We start from the raw sequence: 15674 nt of genomic DNA, 5'->3' as shown, positions 1-15674 counted from the left end.
TATGAGATCTGGAAAATAGACAGATGGTTTTCTTTCCAAGAGAAAAGAAAACCTAGTGTGTAAGCTACTGCGAACCATATGTGGTTTAAAGCAAGCTTCTCGAAAGATGGAACATTCGTTTTGATGAGACAATCAAAGAGTTTGATTTTATCAAAAAACTTAGATGAACCATGCGTCTACAAAAGGGATAGTGGGAGCGCGGTAACATTTCTTGTATTGTATTGAAATAGAGTTGACACACATAACAACATATCAGACCCACTCACAAAGCTACTTTATGAAAGTCACTTTGATCATCATAAAGACTAGATGGGTATTAGATACCAAAGTGATTGGCTTTAGTACAAGTGGGAGATTGAAAGGAATATGTCCTAAGTCCAATCATGTATTAGGATTTAGGAATAACTTCCTGTGTAATCTGTTTTGATTTCATTGATATTAATAAAAGACTTGTTTTGTTTTTATTACGGGCTCTATCTATTTAAGTGTTTAAATAAGATATACCATAGTTTAGAGTAAAGCTTTTTATGGATTATGATGAGATCATAATAGTGAGACCTAAAAGATGATAACTCTAAACTTAAATAGTTCCTGATCATAGGATTACTAACTGGTAATTAATAATCCGCAAAGATCGGTACATACTATACTTGCTTCATTATGAAGGATGTCTGTTCTCATGACATTTGTGTGGTGACACTATAGCTAGTATGTAGGTGCTTATTATAGAATAAGTTCACCGAACATGACTCGCACAGCTGAACAACTGATGGAGTTCACTCACGTGTCAGCAGTTGTTCACATAGTGATAGTTGTACAAGTATCCTTAGACTTGAGGTCATCATAGTCATCTTGTGTACACTGAACTATGCTTTGGTTTAGTTCTTAGTCTCCAAGGACAATTATTAGGGCTCTACTGGGTATAGGAATTTGTACACGAAGATAGTGTATGATCAATAACGGATCTACCCCTTCCAGTGAAGGAAGCGAATGTTCAAGGCTGATCCACTTATGCTAGTTCAGGAATCTCTGGCCAGAGTAAATGAAATTAGAAAGGAGTTTCTAATTTACATAGAACTAAGCATAGTAAATGGTAAGCAAGTGATTAAATTTGATAGGCTTAACACGAGATCCATGCCTTGTATTTGAACGGGACATTGTAGGGTAGAAGGAGTTTATTGTATGGTAACTATTCACTGAATAGGTTCTTGGTATTCTAAGCAGTGAATTCATATTATCCGGATAGTCGCGATATGCTGAGAAGTATCCCTCACGATGTAGAATAAATGTGATTAATTAATTAATCATATTTAATAAATTAGAGAATTTATATAAATAATGATAAAATAGTTTTATTATTATTTATTTCTACTACCGGCTTAATATTGAACCTACAGGGTCACACCATAAAAAGAGAATGATTTAATGGTGGAGGAATTAATTAATAATGGCTAATAATTATTTATTTGTGAAATAAATAATTAATTGGCAAATTTAATAATTGATTAAATGAGATTTAATTGATTATAAATTAATTAAGAAAAGTTCTTAATATTATTAATTAAGGATTTAATTTTTTGGAAATTAAATCAAGAGAGAGAATTATTTCTAAAGTGTTTAGAAAAAGGATTAATAATTAAAAGGTGTTTTAATTATTAATGAGAATAATAAATGGGATAATAATAATAATAATATTTATGGGAAAATTTCAGCTGAAAATTTTGCCTATAAATATACTATTATAAACCCTATTTTTATTCTAACCCCAAAATTTTATAAAACATAATTCTCTCCACCTCCTCCTCCTCCTTAACGTCGTTTTCTTGGTGGATACCGGTGGAGTGCTTCACGTTTGAGGAGCAGCTGCTAAGGATCTCCGATCGTTGCTTTTGGATCGCATATTAAAGGTTAGTAATCGATCCCTACGTTTTTACCACGATTTATATGCTTTTATTTGGATTTTGTTTATGTAAAAGTGTTTTACATTGCCTCCGCTGCGATTAAAATCCAACAATAATGGCACTGAGTTCAAGAATTTGATCATGGAAGAGTTCTGCAAAGACCATGGAATAAAGCAGGAATTTTCTGCTCTTGGAACTCCACAGCAAAATGGAGTTGTTGAAAGAAAGAATAGAACTCTTATTGAAGTTGCACGAACTATGCTTGATGAAGCAAAGTTACCAACCTACTTTTGGGTTGAAGCTGTGCAGACTGCTCATTTTACTCAGAATGCAACACTTATCAACAAGCATGGAAAGACATTATATGAGATGGTGAAGAAAAATAATCTAAATATGAAGTACTTTCATGTATTTGGATGCAAGTGTTTTGTTCTTAAGACTCATCCTGAACAGCTATCCAAATTTGATCTAAAAGCTGATGAAGGAATTTTTGTTGGATATCCACTTTCCACAAAAGCCTTCAGAGTCTATAATTTAAGAACAAGAGTTGTTATGGAATCTATCAATGTCTCTTTTGATGATAAGAAGATAACTGGACTTGAAGATTTCAATGATCATGATCAGCTGAGATTTGAGAATGAAGCTTTAAATTCTGATTTTGTAAATTCTGATAGTCTAAATCCTGATACTGCAAACTCTGATGGGTTAAACTCTGTTGTTATTGAAACTGTGGTGACTACGCCAAAGGAAAATGCACCTCTGCAGGGGGAGCATATTGAAGATCCAACCACATCTCAAGAAGCATCAAAACCTAGAACAGGCTCTTCAAGTTCTGATTCATCAAGTTCTGATGGGCCAAGTTCTGATAATTCTGGAAACTCAAATTCTGATTCATCAAGTTCTGATGGACCAAGTTCTGATAATTCTGGAAACTCAAATTCTGAAAGATCCAACTCAGAGAGCATAATTTCAGGGGGAGTATCAGAAAATGTTGATGGAGATAGCATGGATCATGGGGGAGCATCCAGTTCTAGAGATCACCTTCCATCTACAAGGAAGTGGACTAAAGCTTATACACCTGACTTGATAATTGGAGATCCTGAAGCAGGTATTAGAACTAGAACAACAACATCAAATGAATGTCTCTATCATTCTTTTCTTACTCAGGCTGAACTAAAGAAAGTGGAAGAAGCTCTTCAAGATGCTGATTGGGTGCAAGCAATGCAGGAAGAGTTAAATGAATTTGAAAGAAATAAAGTCTAGACCCTAGTGCCAAGACCAAAGAACAGATCAGTTGTTGGTACAAAATGGGTGTTCAGAAACAAAACTGATAGTGATGGCATAATTACAAGGAATAAAGCAAGGCTGGTTGCAAAAGGATATTCTCAACAAGAGGGAATTGATTATGATGAAACATTTGCACCAGTTGCTAGATTGGAAGCCATAAGGATATTTTTGGCTTATGATGCTCACAAAAAGTTTACAGTCTTTCAAATGGATGTAAAAAGTGTTTTTCTTAATGGAGAATTAGAAGAAGAAGTATATGTTGAACAACCTCCAGGTTTTGTAGATTCAAAATTTCTTAATCATGTCTACAGACTTGATAAAGCATTTTATGGCCTTAAGCAAGCTCCAAGAGCATGGTATGAGACATTAGCTCAGTTTCTTCTGGAAAGTGAATTTAACAGAGGGACTATTGACAAAACTTTATTCTATCTCAACCATGGAAAGGACTTACTTCTGGTACAGATGTATGTTGATGATATCATTTTTGGTTCTACAAATGACAGACTTTGTAAAAGGTTTGCCAAGCTAATGCAGTCAAGATATCAAATGAGTATGATGGGAGAACTTAGCTATTTTCTGGGCCTTCAAGTCAAGCAGAATGAAGAAGGAACTTTTATTTGTCAATCTAAGTACACCAGAAATTTGTTGAAGAAATTTGGAATGCAAGATTGTTCAAGTGCATCCACTCCTATGGCCACTGCAACAAAATTGGATAAGGATACTGGTACATCAGTAGATATTACTGATTACAGAGGTATGATTGGCTCACTACTCTATCTAACTGCAAGTAGACCTGATATCATGTATGCTACCTGTCTTTGTACAAGATTTCAAGCAGATCTAAGAGAACCTCACTTAACAGCTGTGAAAAGAATTTTCAAGTACCTTAAGGGTAGAACAGATCTGGGATTGTGGTATCCTAGAGAATCAGACTTTAAGCTAATAGGTTACTCAGATACAGATTTTGCAGGGTGCAAAATTGACAGGAAAAGCACAAGTGGAAGTTGCCAATTTCTTGGAGGCAGATTAGTTTCTTGGTTTAGCAAGAAACAAAAGTCAATTTCCACATCAACTGTAGAGGTAGAGTAAATTGATGCAGGAAGCTGTTGTGCACATATTCTTTGGATGAAGAATCAGTTACTGGATTATGGGTTAGAATTTCTAAAATTCCTATTTACTGTGATAATCAAAGTGCTATTGCTATGACAGGTAATCCAGTTCAGCACTCTATGACAAAGCACAGCAGCATTAGGTACCACTTCATAAGGGAACATGTGATGGAAGGTACAGTGGAATTGCATTTTGTTCCAACAGATTAACAACTAGCAGATATCTTCACAAAACCACTGTGTGAAGCTACTTTTACAAGATTGGTAAATGAACTTGGAATGGTTTCAGGTTCTTTCTCTAAATCTGTTTAGTTTATGTTCTGTTACATCAGAATTTATGATCAGTATTTACAGATATTACTCTCTTTATGTAATTTGTGCTTAAATTGAAATTTACCTAAGTGTTGATTATTGTCTGATGTGAATTTCTAAACTCTGATAGTGATATAAATGTTTTTCTGACTATTCAATCCAATGAGGATAACTGTGCTAGATGTTGACCTAGTAGTCTCTAATATACTAAAGATCACATATTTGAAGTAATTGTTTATGTGGAAATCTTTTAACACAAGCAAATTCTGATATTGAGCTTGGTTAGGTTTACTTTGTGTATCTTATTACTGAGTCAAAAACTATAATAGTGCTTCTTATCTGTTAAGTTCTTATGTTGGTAAATCTTATGGATCTACTAAGTGTTGATAAGCCTCACTTATAAAAAGAAAAAAAATAAAGAAAAGAAATAAATATCAGGTACTCCTTTGAGATCTAGAAAAAAATGTATGTGAAAGGGAAGACCCAAGTGCATTGCGGGTATTAAGTAATATGCATTAGAAAAGCAAAATAAATTTTCTTGGTGACTGTTCACATTCTCTGATTACTGGAGAAATACTCTGATAACAACATAAATTCTGATAAGCAGTCGTGACTCACTTATACTGAGAAGCCACTGTAAAAAGGGATTTCAAAAGATGCATAAAATGAGCACAAAATAGTTGAGGTGGACTCATGCATGAACTCATTCTATAGTTCACTTCAGACTAATGACAGATTTTGAGCAAAATTCTTAGTTATGCCATATTTCTAAGATGTACTAAAGTGAATCAGACTTTACTCTTTGTCTGATATTTAGCTTAATGCACACACTTACACTCCATATGAATGATGAAAATTTCTGTGGTGATCAATGTTGTTTTAGATGAACAGTTTAAGTGTCAGTTGCATAAAATCTGAGGACAAGTTCTGATGGAAGTTCTGATGATTAAGTTCTGTTGAAACCATATCAGTATTTGTGTGAAGCATTACAGAAATAAACATTCACTTCTTGAGTAAAGAAGCCATATTCTGATGACTTTTAAATTCTGATAAAAAAAATCAAGTTCTGATGCTTACATGGCAGTATTTATTTACTTGATTTATTTTTGGTCAATACTTCAATGGTTATATTTTATCAGAATATTGGTTTAAGTGAGATAAAGACAGTAATAATCATTTGTTTAGTGGGAACAATTTTTTTTTGAAAAACTGTATGTGCATAGTAATCATTACTTATTTCCCGTGCCCATTAACTTTTGTCTTAACTGTTGCATGGCTGACAGGTGTTACGTCTGTTCCACTTCTCAATAACTACTGTCAAGTGGCGTGTATAAGTAAAAGAGAGAAAAGATTTTAAATCTTTTATTTACTTTTGTATTCCATACTCTCTTTCTTCTTCTTATTTTCTCACATTCTCTGACGGTTTTCTATATAGACATTTTATCAAACACCTTTCAGGTTCTTTCTCACTTATTTCTCAATGGCACCCAAGGATATAATCTTTAATGGAGCAAAGTTCGTCCCCAACAACTACGCTGCCATTCTCACTAAGAGTGAAGCTCCTTCGGAACTTCATTTTATTCAGGATTTCTTATCTCACAGTGAAATTGGGTTCGCATTGACACAGCCATCCAGTATATCTGGAACTCAAGTTCTGACATTCTGGCGTACTGGACATTATGATGATGGTGGTAAGCATGGGACTCCAAGCATCATATTTACAGCAAATAAGGTTGAGTATGTTGTTACTCCGGGAGCAGTTCGAAAAGCTCTACACCTACCTGAATCCTGTCAATTCAGTTCTGTTGTGGAGGAGCCCTTGCTACAGCAAATGATGGCTAATCTTGGATATGAAAAGAGTTTGGCTAAGATGGGTCAACTCAAACGCCCATATATTCGAAGGGAATGAAGCTTCTTCTTTGATTGCATCACGAAGACGTTTGCCAACAAATGCTCAAATTTTGATGCCATTCCCATACTGACACAACAAATTGGGTATGCACTCCTAAACCAGTCTCATTTTGATTATGCAAAGACTGTGTTATATTTTATAGGAGATAGAATGAAAGAGGATGGGAATGTAGTTTACTTTGATAGGTTCTGTCAGTTAATTTACAATTACTGTACATCAGATGAACCAAAACTAGCAGGTGAACTCTTAGAACCTTTTAGGTTAGCAAAACGGGCTTTTACTGATCTTTTATCTAATGACAACAAGAAGGGAGTTTTGAGACCCCTTAGCATTCCTTTATCTAGTAAAGCAAGCTCTTGTAAATGTTGATGCTGCAACATATTCATTGCTATATCCTGATGTCCAACCCACAAACACACAACAGCCATCAGCACCTACTACTGTCACTCCACAAACACATACATCAACACATGCCACTCAACCATCAGCACCTACAGTGAAGCCTTCTTCTTCTAGAGCAAAGAGGACTAAGTCAATTCCTCAGACACAACAGAAAAGAAGGAAGATAATTTTAAGAAATGAGTCTGATGATGAGGAGGTACAGGTTCAACCATCAGAACCTGTTGCAAAAGTAGCTGAGAAGGTCTCTTCTCAGAAAGCTCATAAAACTGGGAGTTCTAGGCCCCTAAAAGGCTTAGAAAGGTAAATTCTGATGACAAAGCTCCTGAAGTCCCTCCACCCTTGAAGAAAGTGAAGAAACAAAGAGCTAACAGGGACATAGCTGAGTCAAATTCAGAGGATGTGGAAGCAGCAGCTAAGGAAGGGGATCAGGAATCTCTGATCTCAAAGGAGCCAATTGTGATTGAATCCCTTCCATCTACACAACCAGAATTTGCTGACGCCACTGAATCTACACCTCCAAAATCTTCAATTCAAGAGCCAGAGACTGTTACATCACCAATGCCTACACCCCCTGTGTCTCCTATCATTGAACAAGTACATGCTGAAGACCAAGGTACAGGTGCTGAAATAGATGTTCACAACTTGGTTGTGCCTGAGGTTCTGTACTTGGAAGCTCCAACCATTCTTCAACATACTTCACCAACAACACCAATTTTAGATGCTGATTTCAATGCAGATATTCCAACAATACCTCTTCTGAATCTAGATGATGAAGATCAGATATTAGGTGAGCATCGAAATTTGGATGTTGATCAGAATTTACTGACAGAACAGCACTTAGAGGATGATCAGCATTTAGATGCAGATGATTTTGAAACCTCTATAGCCTCACACACTATCATTTTATCAGAGGATGCTGATTCTGCAGACTCTGTAAGTTCTGTTGCTGCAAATGCTGAAATTACTGGTGAAGCTGCTATAAATGTAAATGTTGATGCAGCTGGTCCTTCAGGACATGCACCTCTACAAACAGGTAATAAAGCTTATTTGATTAAAAAGTTTGTGAGAGAGGATGCACCAGTACCTTGGAGTGAAACTCCAAGAGGAAAAGAATGGATCAAGGAGTGGAACAAAGTTGATTTTGTTCCTACTGCAAATATTCTTGCTGAGCACCTGGCTAAAGCTGATGAGATGCTAGTGAATGATGACTTCAAAGCACAACTCAGAGTTACTGCATTGAGTAACATGCACCTTCAAGGTCAACACTCAATAACTCAAGCCAAGGTGAACAAAATTCAAGAAACACTGATCCAGCAAGACATGAATGTCAAATTGGAAAAGAACAGGTTTTTTAAGCCAGCCTTTGACCGCATTGGGTATATAGAAAAGACTCAAGAAAAGCAACAAGCTCAAATATATGATATTTTAAAGAATCAAGCTGCTCAACAAGATCAACTCAATGAAATCCAAAACTCTGTGGAATTGCTTGTCTCTCTCCTTCTACCAGATGATGCCAAAAAGGGGGAGAAAGTGATTAAGTCCAAATACAAAACTGATCAACCACTAAAGAAAAAGGATGATGGAAATGATGACCATGGAAACTCTGAAAAGGGTAAAGGTCATGGTCAAGGCAAATGCTCTTCATCTAGGAAAGCAGGAACTTCTACACAGAGATCAAGCTCTGATGCTGATAGAAGAATAAGTTCTGATAAGCAAGTTCTGACTAAGTCTGATGTTCTGATACAGGGTGAAAGTCAAGAATCACAGAAGTTTATGTAGACACTGAAGCTCAAGGGGAAGAAAACATCAGTTTACTATCAAGACCCCAAGATACAGAAGCTGGATGAAGAAATTTCAAACAGACTATTTCTCAAAGACAATCCAGGAATGGACTTTGAAAGTCTGAAGAAAGAAGAAGCCAGACTTAAAGCAGAAAATGTCAAGTCAAAGTCTAAAGCTTCTATTACTGCAAAGAAACCTCAAAATCCTAAGGGCGTTGTGATTAAAGAGAAGACAAACACTGAGGCAACCAAATTTGAATCCAAAGCCAAATCACAAGTAGAGGTAGATCCAAGATTCAAGGGCAAAGCAAAAGTTGATGATTCTGTAAAGATATATATGCCAATCATGGATCTGCAAGTAAATTTTGATGAAGATACTAGTCTGATTTTGATAAAGAAGAATATTCAAACAACCTCTGACAGAGCTCATGTTGTTCAAGATCGGGATTTAGTAAATTCCGATATGACAATGAAGCAAGCAACCTCTGACAGAGCTCAAGTTGTCTTGATATCAGAACATAAAGAAAAGGAAACCTCTGACATTACTCATGTTAGACCTTCAAAAATTCTACTACCTGGGTTTACAAAAGCTCAACAATCTACTCAACCTTTGAAGACTACATCAAGTGGTTTTGAAGTAAGAGTTATTAGAGGGAAGGAAGCTAGAGATAAAATAATGTTGATGAAAGAAGAATAAATAACTCTACCTTAGATCCCGCATCTCCTTCTGAACCAGGAGTAGGGATAACTCCAGAAAGACTAAATCAATTAGAGTCTGTACAAATGGTTTACCACTCTGTGTTAAAAGAAGATATCATGCTATACTTCATGACAGATGGGAGGGTATTCCAGATAAGAAAGGATGTTATTCGTTTGAGGTATTTTGAAGAATTGCAACATGTACTATTTATACTTCAAGTGAAGAACAGATCAAAAAATGGTGCTGCCAGTTATTTAAAATCTAATATTCAAAGACAGAAAAAACTTTACTCTGTAAAGTCTGACAGACCATATTATCCAAAGTACAGAGCTCACAATAGTGAACTAGTTGAGATGAAGCCTAATACTGCTAAAATCACTACATTTTTGGGTATTAAGGGACTGGAATTTAATATGGAGTCTAAGAAAGCTTATCTGATCAAACTGGATCAGGAAATAAGGAAAGCAAAGATTAATGATCTCAGGGCTGCTATCTTTCAGACAGGAGATGATACAGCTGAACTTAAAGATGCAAAAAGGAGGATGCAGAATGGACTTGAATATGATGAGAGAACTCTTTTGAAGAACTATCTCAGAACAACTCCTGACATTAAAGAGATCACACACTGAATCCAAGTCAAGAACTACAACTGTTAAATTCTGAAGGATATACAGGCTAAAGCTGATATCAGACTTTAAGGATGGTAAAAGCTACAAGGATTGTGAGTTGTAGTTATCATGCAAATTCTTATATGCATTTGTACTTAATGTTTTTGACATCATCAAATATCTATTGAACTTGTATATTATGTTAATTTACAAGTTGGGGGAGATTGTTAGATATATTTATGATGTCATGTATAATGATGATTTGTGTTTAGTTTTCAGATCTTAACTAACAGGACAAATCAGGACTTAACTGGAAATCAGTACTTATACTGAAGTCAGAACTTAAGATATCAGAACTGAAGCTATCAAAACTTAAGATATCAGAAGATATTTATCAGGAGATAATATCAGGACTTAAAAAGACTTTCAGATAAGGAAGACGGTTGATTGAAAGGAAAGAAGATCAAGACTAAAACAAGAAGAGATATGCATGAAGAAGAATTCTATGAAGAATAGAAGACTTGGAGGAAAAGATAACTAGTTAATATATTTTAGGATGCAGACTTATATTCGATATCAATTAGAAGATTATCTTGTGACTGTGTGTCTATATAAACACAGATAGGGTTTACACTATATGTGTTATCTTAATCGAGAATATTATTCATTGTAACCCTAGAAGCTCTCGTGATATTTGTTCATCATTGAAAGAGAACGGTTCCATTGTAATACTGTTTTATTAATAAGATTATTATGTGTTTCATACTTGTGTTCTTAATTCGATTTGATTGTAGTATACACTGTATTCAACCCCCTTCTACAGTGTGTGTGACCTAACAATATACCTCTGAAAATTGTAGAGCATGACTCATGATTTTGGAAATATGATAAGTTGGGGACATATACAGTTAAGTCTGCATATGCGGCAATACAGAAAGCTAAGGTGACAAGCAGCACGAGTGACACATTTAGGTGAAACAAACTATGAAATCTGAAAATACCTCTAAAAGCAAAGCACTTCATTTGGAGGGCAACAAAGAATGTTTTTCCAACAAAGACCGACCGATCTTTAAAAGAGTCACGGTTCTCACAATGTGCCCAGTATGTAATCTGGAGGAGAAAACAGTTTATCACACTTTAGTCTCATGCGAATTTGCAAAACTGTGTTTGAGTTCATCAGGTATCAAGATAGACTGGAATGGTCAAACATATTTTCGAGTTGGATTGCTAGTGTCTTACAACAACACAACAGTAACGAACTCATATGGTAGCAATGATTTGTTGGTTTCTCTGGAAAAACAGGAATGAAATTTTATGGAAGCAGCATGGACTGGAGCACTCAAAAGTGTATAAATTGGCGAAACTCTCTTTTAACCAATGGAGGAAAGCTCAGAATAAGTCGTTTCATAATTCTCTTGGCTTCATGACTCAAGAGGACGACAAGGAGCATTGGGAACAACCACAACAATACATGGTTAAGGTAAACGTCGATGCAACAATAATGAGGATTCAAAGTCATACTGTCTATCCATGATAATGCGAGATCATGCAGGGAACCTTATAATAGATAAAGTTGGCCAAATTTCTCCTGAGTCAGCCGAAGTAGGTGGGATTAAATAAGCATTGAGTTGATTTAAAGCTAATGTCATGCAACCAGCAGTGGTCGAAATAGATTATCTCGCAGCAGTGCAAGCAATTAGGTGTTCCACCGTTAACTTGTCATATCTTGGCAGGGTAATAGATTTATGTAAAACCCTACTTAGTGAACTAAAATGTCGTCATGTGACATTAAATTTTGTAAAACGATATACGAACAAAGTGACTCACTTCTTGGCGAGACACAATAGTTTTATTGTTGATCGACTTTGGTAAGGTCACGATACCAATTCAGAACTTCGTCGTGTATTGCATAATGATTTGATTTTAATGAATAAAATATTTCATTGGCAAAAAAAAGAATATAAGTGTAAGATAGGGTTATTTTTTGTAAATTAAAAGGGCTTAGTTTATATTTACAAATTTACCATTAAGGACAAAATGTCTTAATCTTAGGGGAGTTGGCTGAAGTCATCCTCAAACCTATTTTTCTCCCTCCGAAAGGGGCATCAAATCCACATTTAATTTAACAGCAAATTAGTAAGAGCATGGGAATATGCTAAAATTAATTTAGGGTGCGTTTGGTATTGCTGTTGCAGACATCAACAACAACTTTTCGAGAAAAACACAGTTAACAAACTATTTGATAAAATTCAAAAACTGCTTTTCTGAAAGTGCTTTTAAATTTAAAAACTGCTTTTCTGAAAGTACTTTTAACCGAAAAGCCGTTGTTGTCGAAAGTAAGTCCACCCATGTTTTTAAAGAAAAAACTATTTTTCTGCTTTTACCAGAAGCAAATACTGATTTAACCATCAAACCTAATCAAAAGTATTATTATTTTTAATTTTTCACAGCAAAACATATATTTATAAAAAATATTACCAAACAAACATATAATTTTGACAACAACACTTTTTTCGCGGACACTTTTTTTTTTAACTTTTAAAAGCAATTCCAAGTCTTACTCTACAATAAAAAATGGGCCTCGAGCCAGACATTCCATATAACGGCCCATCAAATCGCGAGTGGGAGCAGAAGTGTTCGGCCCACGACCAGTGTATAAACTCCTGTCTGACGGCGGAAATGTAACAGTCAGAGTGATAGAAACAATGGCGTGGTGTGGAGCAGTAGCAAGAAGCTTGAATGTACCTGCTGTTGACATGGGCGCTTTACGCACCCGTTATGGCCCATATGCTGTTGGGCTGGGCTTTGTTTCCGTCGCCGGAACCACCTTATGGCGATCCCCCTCTTCTTCTTCTTCTAAGCCCTTTGCTTCTCTCTCCATTTCTGCTCAAGCCTGTTAGTTCATCTCCCTTCTCAATTACACTCTTTTTATGTATCCGATTTAATTGTTGCGTTAGTTTTTAATTTTATAAAGTACAAAATTTATATGCTGATTTTAGGGCTTATTAAGCAATCAAATGTTGTGCCTTTTTGTTGTCAACCACACTATTGATTTTAAGTTATAATTGTTGATCTCTTTTTAATTATAAGTGATGAGAATTTTGGGTTGATTGAATTTGTGGGAATTGCGGTCTGCCTGATCATTTTGGATACATTCCTCTGCTTACACTAGTAGTGGTGTTTGTTTTTTTAGATTTTGTTTATTTTACGTTTGATATGCGTAATTAGGTTGGATGAAAATTGAAATGTATGTTTGTTAATTTCTTTTTAGGTGTGAAGGAGGCTGTTCAGACGGATAAAGCTCCAGCTGCTTTAGGCCCTTATTGTCAGGCCATTAAGTCCAATAATCTTCTTTTTATGTCTGGTGTTCTTGGTTTAGATCCTGAGGTTTGTTTTTTTATTGACTAATTTATGGTTGTAAGATAGTTTATGTGGTTCTTAATGCGTATGGTTTGTTTATATTTTTTTATGTTATTATGGTATGATGTTACTTTGTGTGATTGCAGACTGGGAAGTTTGTAGCGGATGGTGTAGAAGAACAGACAGAGCAGGTAATATAAGATTTAGTCACTGCATTATAAGTTTCAAATGCTAGTACTGTAGAAATCAAGTTGTCAAGAACACATACTGTTGGTACTGAGTGATCTGCATCTCATTTTTCTGTTTCCTCTTGCTACTTGGTACTGAAGAACGAATGTATTTCTGTTGTTGGATAGCGGGATTCAAACTATGGGAGAAAAACAAGTTTGGGTTGAAGCGTGAGATTTTTGTTTTGTTTTGGCCACTTTATCAACTTTTGACAAATATATATAAGCCTATAAACTTAGATATCTTTTCTAGTAAATCTCTTGACTAAGCTTGAGACCCAGCAGGAGCTACATTATTTGGTGCAACGAGTAAAACGTTAAAATAAATATTTTTTAAAGTTCCAGTTTTGGTACTAGTTTTTTCATGGTTTACAAAGTTTAATTAACTAGATTATGTCATGTTTCATCTCTTTAATTTCAAAGTTGTCTGCGGTAGTTAATTAAAACTGCCAGGTTTGAGCTTATATTTATCTTACCAGGTTCTTAAGAATATGGGGGAGATTCTTAAAGCAAGTGGTGCTAGCTATTCCTCTGTAGTGAAGACAACAATAATGTTAGTTAAAGTGCTTCTTTCTTATTTCTTATATTTATTAAAAAATGATATATATTTTTAAATAAGTTCCTTTCCCTACAGGTTGGCTGATCTGAAAGACTTTAAGAAAGTGAATGAGATCTATGCTAAATGTGAGTCATAGAACTATCAATAATTATGTTTCTGTTATATTATAGTCACTTGGCCCATTGACAAGTGACAATTTCATTATTCCAGTTACTACCTTTCACAATTTACTGTTGTTTCCTGGGAATAACTAATGTATTTATCATCATTTTTGTGACGTGAATTTGATTTAGTATATTTTGTCAAAAGATTAGGGTTTAAACATCTGAATTAAGTATGGTGATTCTGACAAAACTACCTCTACAGCTAGAACACCAGATGGACTGAATACTAATATTTTGCTCTTTGATTGTGAATTTTCTTATGCATAACTGCACAATATAATTCTCTGTGTCCTTGCTGATCATCTTGTGTGCGTCAGTACCTGGAATCCAGAACTAATATATAGAATATCTTGTATGTATTTTTATATACTTTGCAGATTTTTACAGCAGGCTATACACACTGTTGTAATTGCAATGATCAGAAAGTGCATGTTTACTTTAGTTTTGTTCTGTCTTCTCGCATTTTTGATATCTTCAAGTATTGTATGTGCAGTAATACCGGCATTCTTTACGATTTATCCTACTTCTGACACTGTTTGCCTTGCAGACTTTCCAGCACCTGCGCCAGCTCGCTCTACATACCAGGTTGCAGCATTACCATTGGATGCAAAGATAGAGATCGAGTGTATAGCAGCACTCTAATTGGCTCTCTTTCATTAGCATATAGAACTCCTTGGCTTTTGTAACATTTAGTAATATAAGAGTAAAGTATCTCTTGAACGGTGAAAACCCTGCGGATTATTTCCTACCGTTGCATCTCATTTGGGTAGCATGCTACAGTCTACAGACTTGTAATTGCGGGGCATCTTTTGACAAACGAGGGGTGTACTGCATCTCATTTTAATTTATATTACAATTTGAGTTATGTTTTATCATGATGCAGGCAGGGCGTCTGCGTCTGCGTCTGCGCTTGCTAAGTATGTTTACCAAACTTTAAAAGGATTAGTTTTTTTATTTTTAATTTAGTATAATACTCCCTCCGACCCTTTTTAACTATCACATTTTTTTATGGTCTAACTCATCTGTTTTTTACCAAAGAAAAGATTGAAAAAAAATCGTATGTTATTTTTAAAAACTGAAAATTATATATTAAAATAAATTAAATGTATTTTTTAGTGATATATCTTTTTTAGTCTATCCAATTATAAAATATTAATAAATTTCGATCAAAATTTGATCAATTGACCGTCCAAAATCAAATGTAACAATTAAAGATAATCGATGAAATACAACAATTTTGATGAATTTATGTTGAAATAAATAAGTTGATTCAAGTTTGTTCTCATTTATATTTGTTCCTACATTTTAATATATACCCAATGCGTGTTATGGTCTTCACTAACAAAATAACA

General features: G+C 35.0%; 1 protein-coding gene across 1 annotated transcript; it reads left to right on the top strand.

The window, feature by feature from the left end:
* Positions 1-12649: 12649 nt before the first annotated feature.
* LOC141721306 (reactive Intermediate Deaminase A, chloroplastic) lies at positions 12650-15194 on the top strand. The gene is made up of 6 exons (XM_074524169.1): positions 12650-12907; positions 13284-13399; positions 13519-13563; positions 14079-14152; positions 14234-14283; positions 14870-15194. Exons 1-6 carry the CDS (start codon positions 12718-12720, stop codon positions 14962-14964), a joined length of 570 nt encoding a protein of 189 aa, XP_074380270.1. The 5' UTR covers positions 12650-12717; the 3' UTR covers positions 14965-15194.
* The last annotated feature ends 480 nt before the right edge of the window (positions 15195-15674 follow it).

Source organism: Apium graveolens, chromosome 4 (genome assembly GCF_009905375.1).
Source record: "Apium graveolens cultivar Ventura chromosome 4, ASM990537v1, whole genome shotgun sequence".
Lineage (NCBI taxonomy): Eukaryota > Viridiplantae > Streptophyta > Magnoliopsida > Apiales > Apiaceae > Apium > Apium graveolens.
The sequence above is the reverse complement of the archived record's forward strand: the minus strand, read 5'-3'. Positions and strand labels throughout refer to the sequence as shown.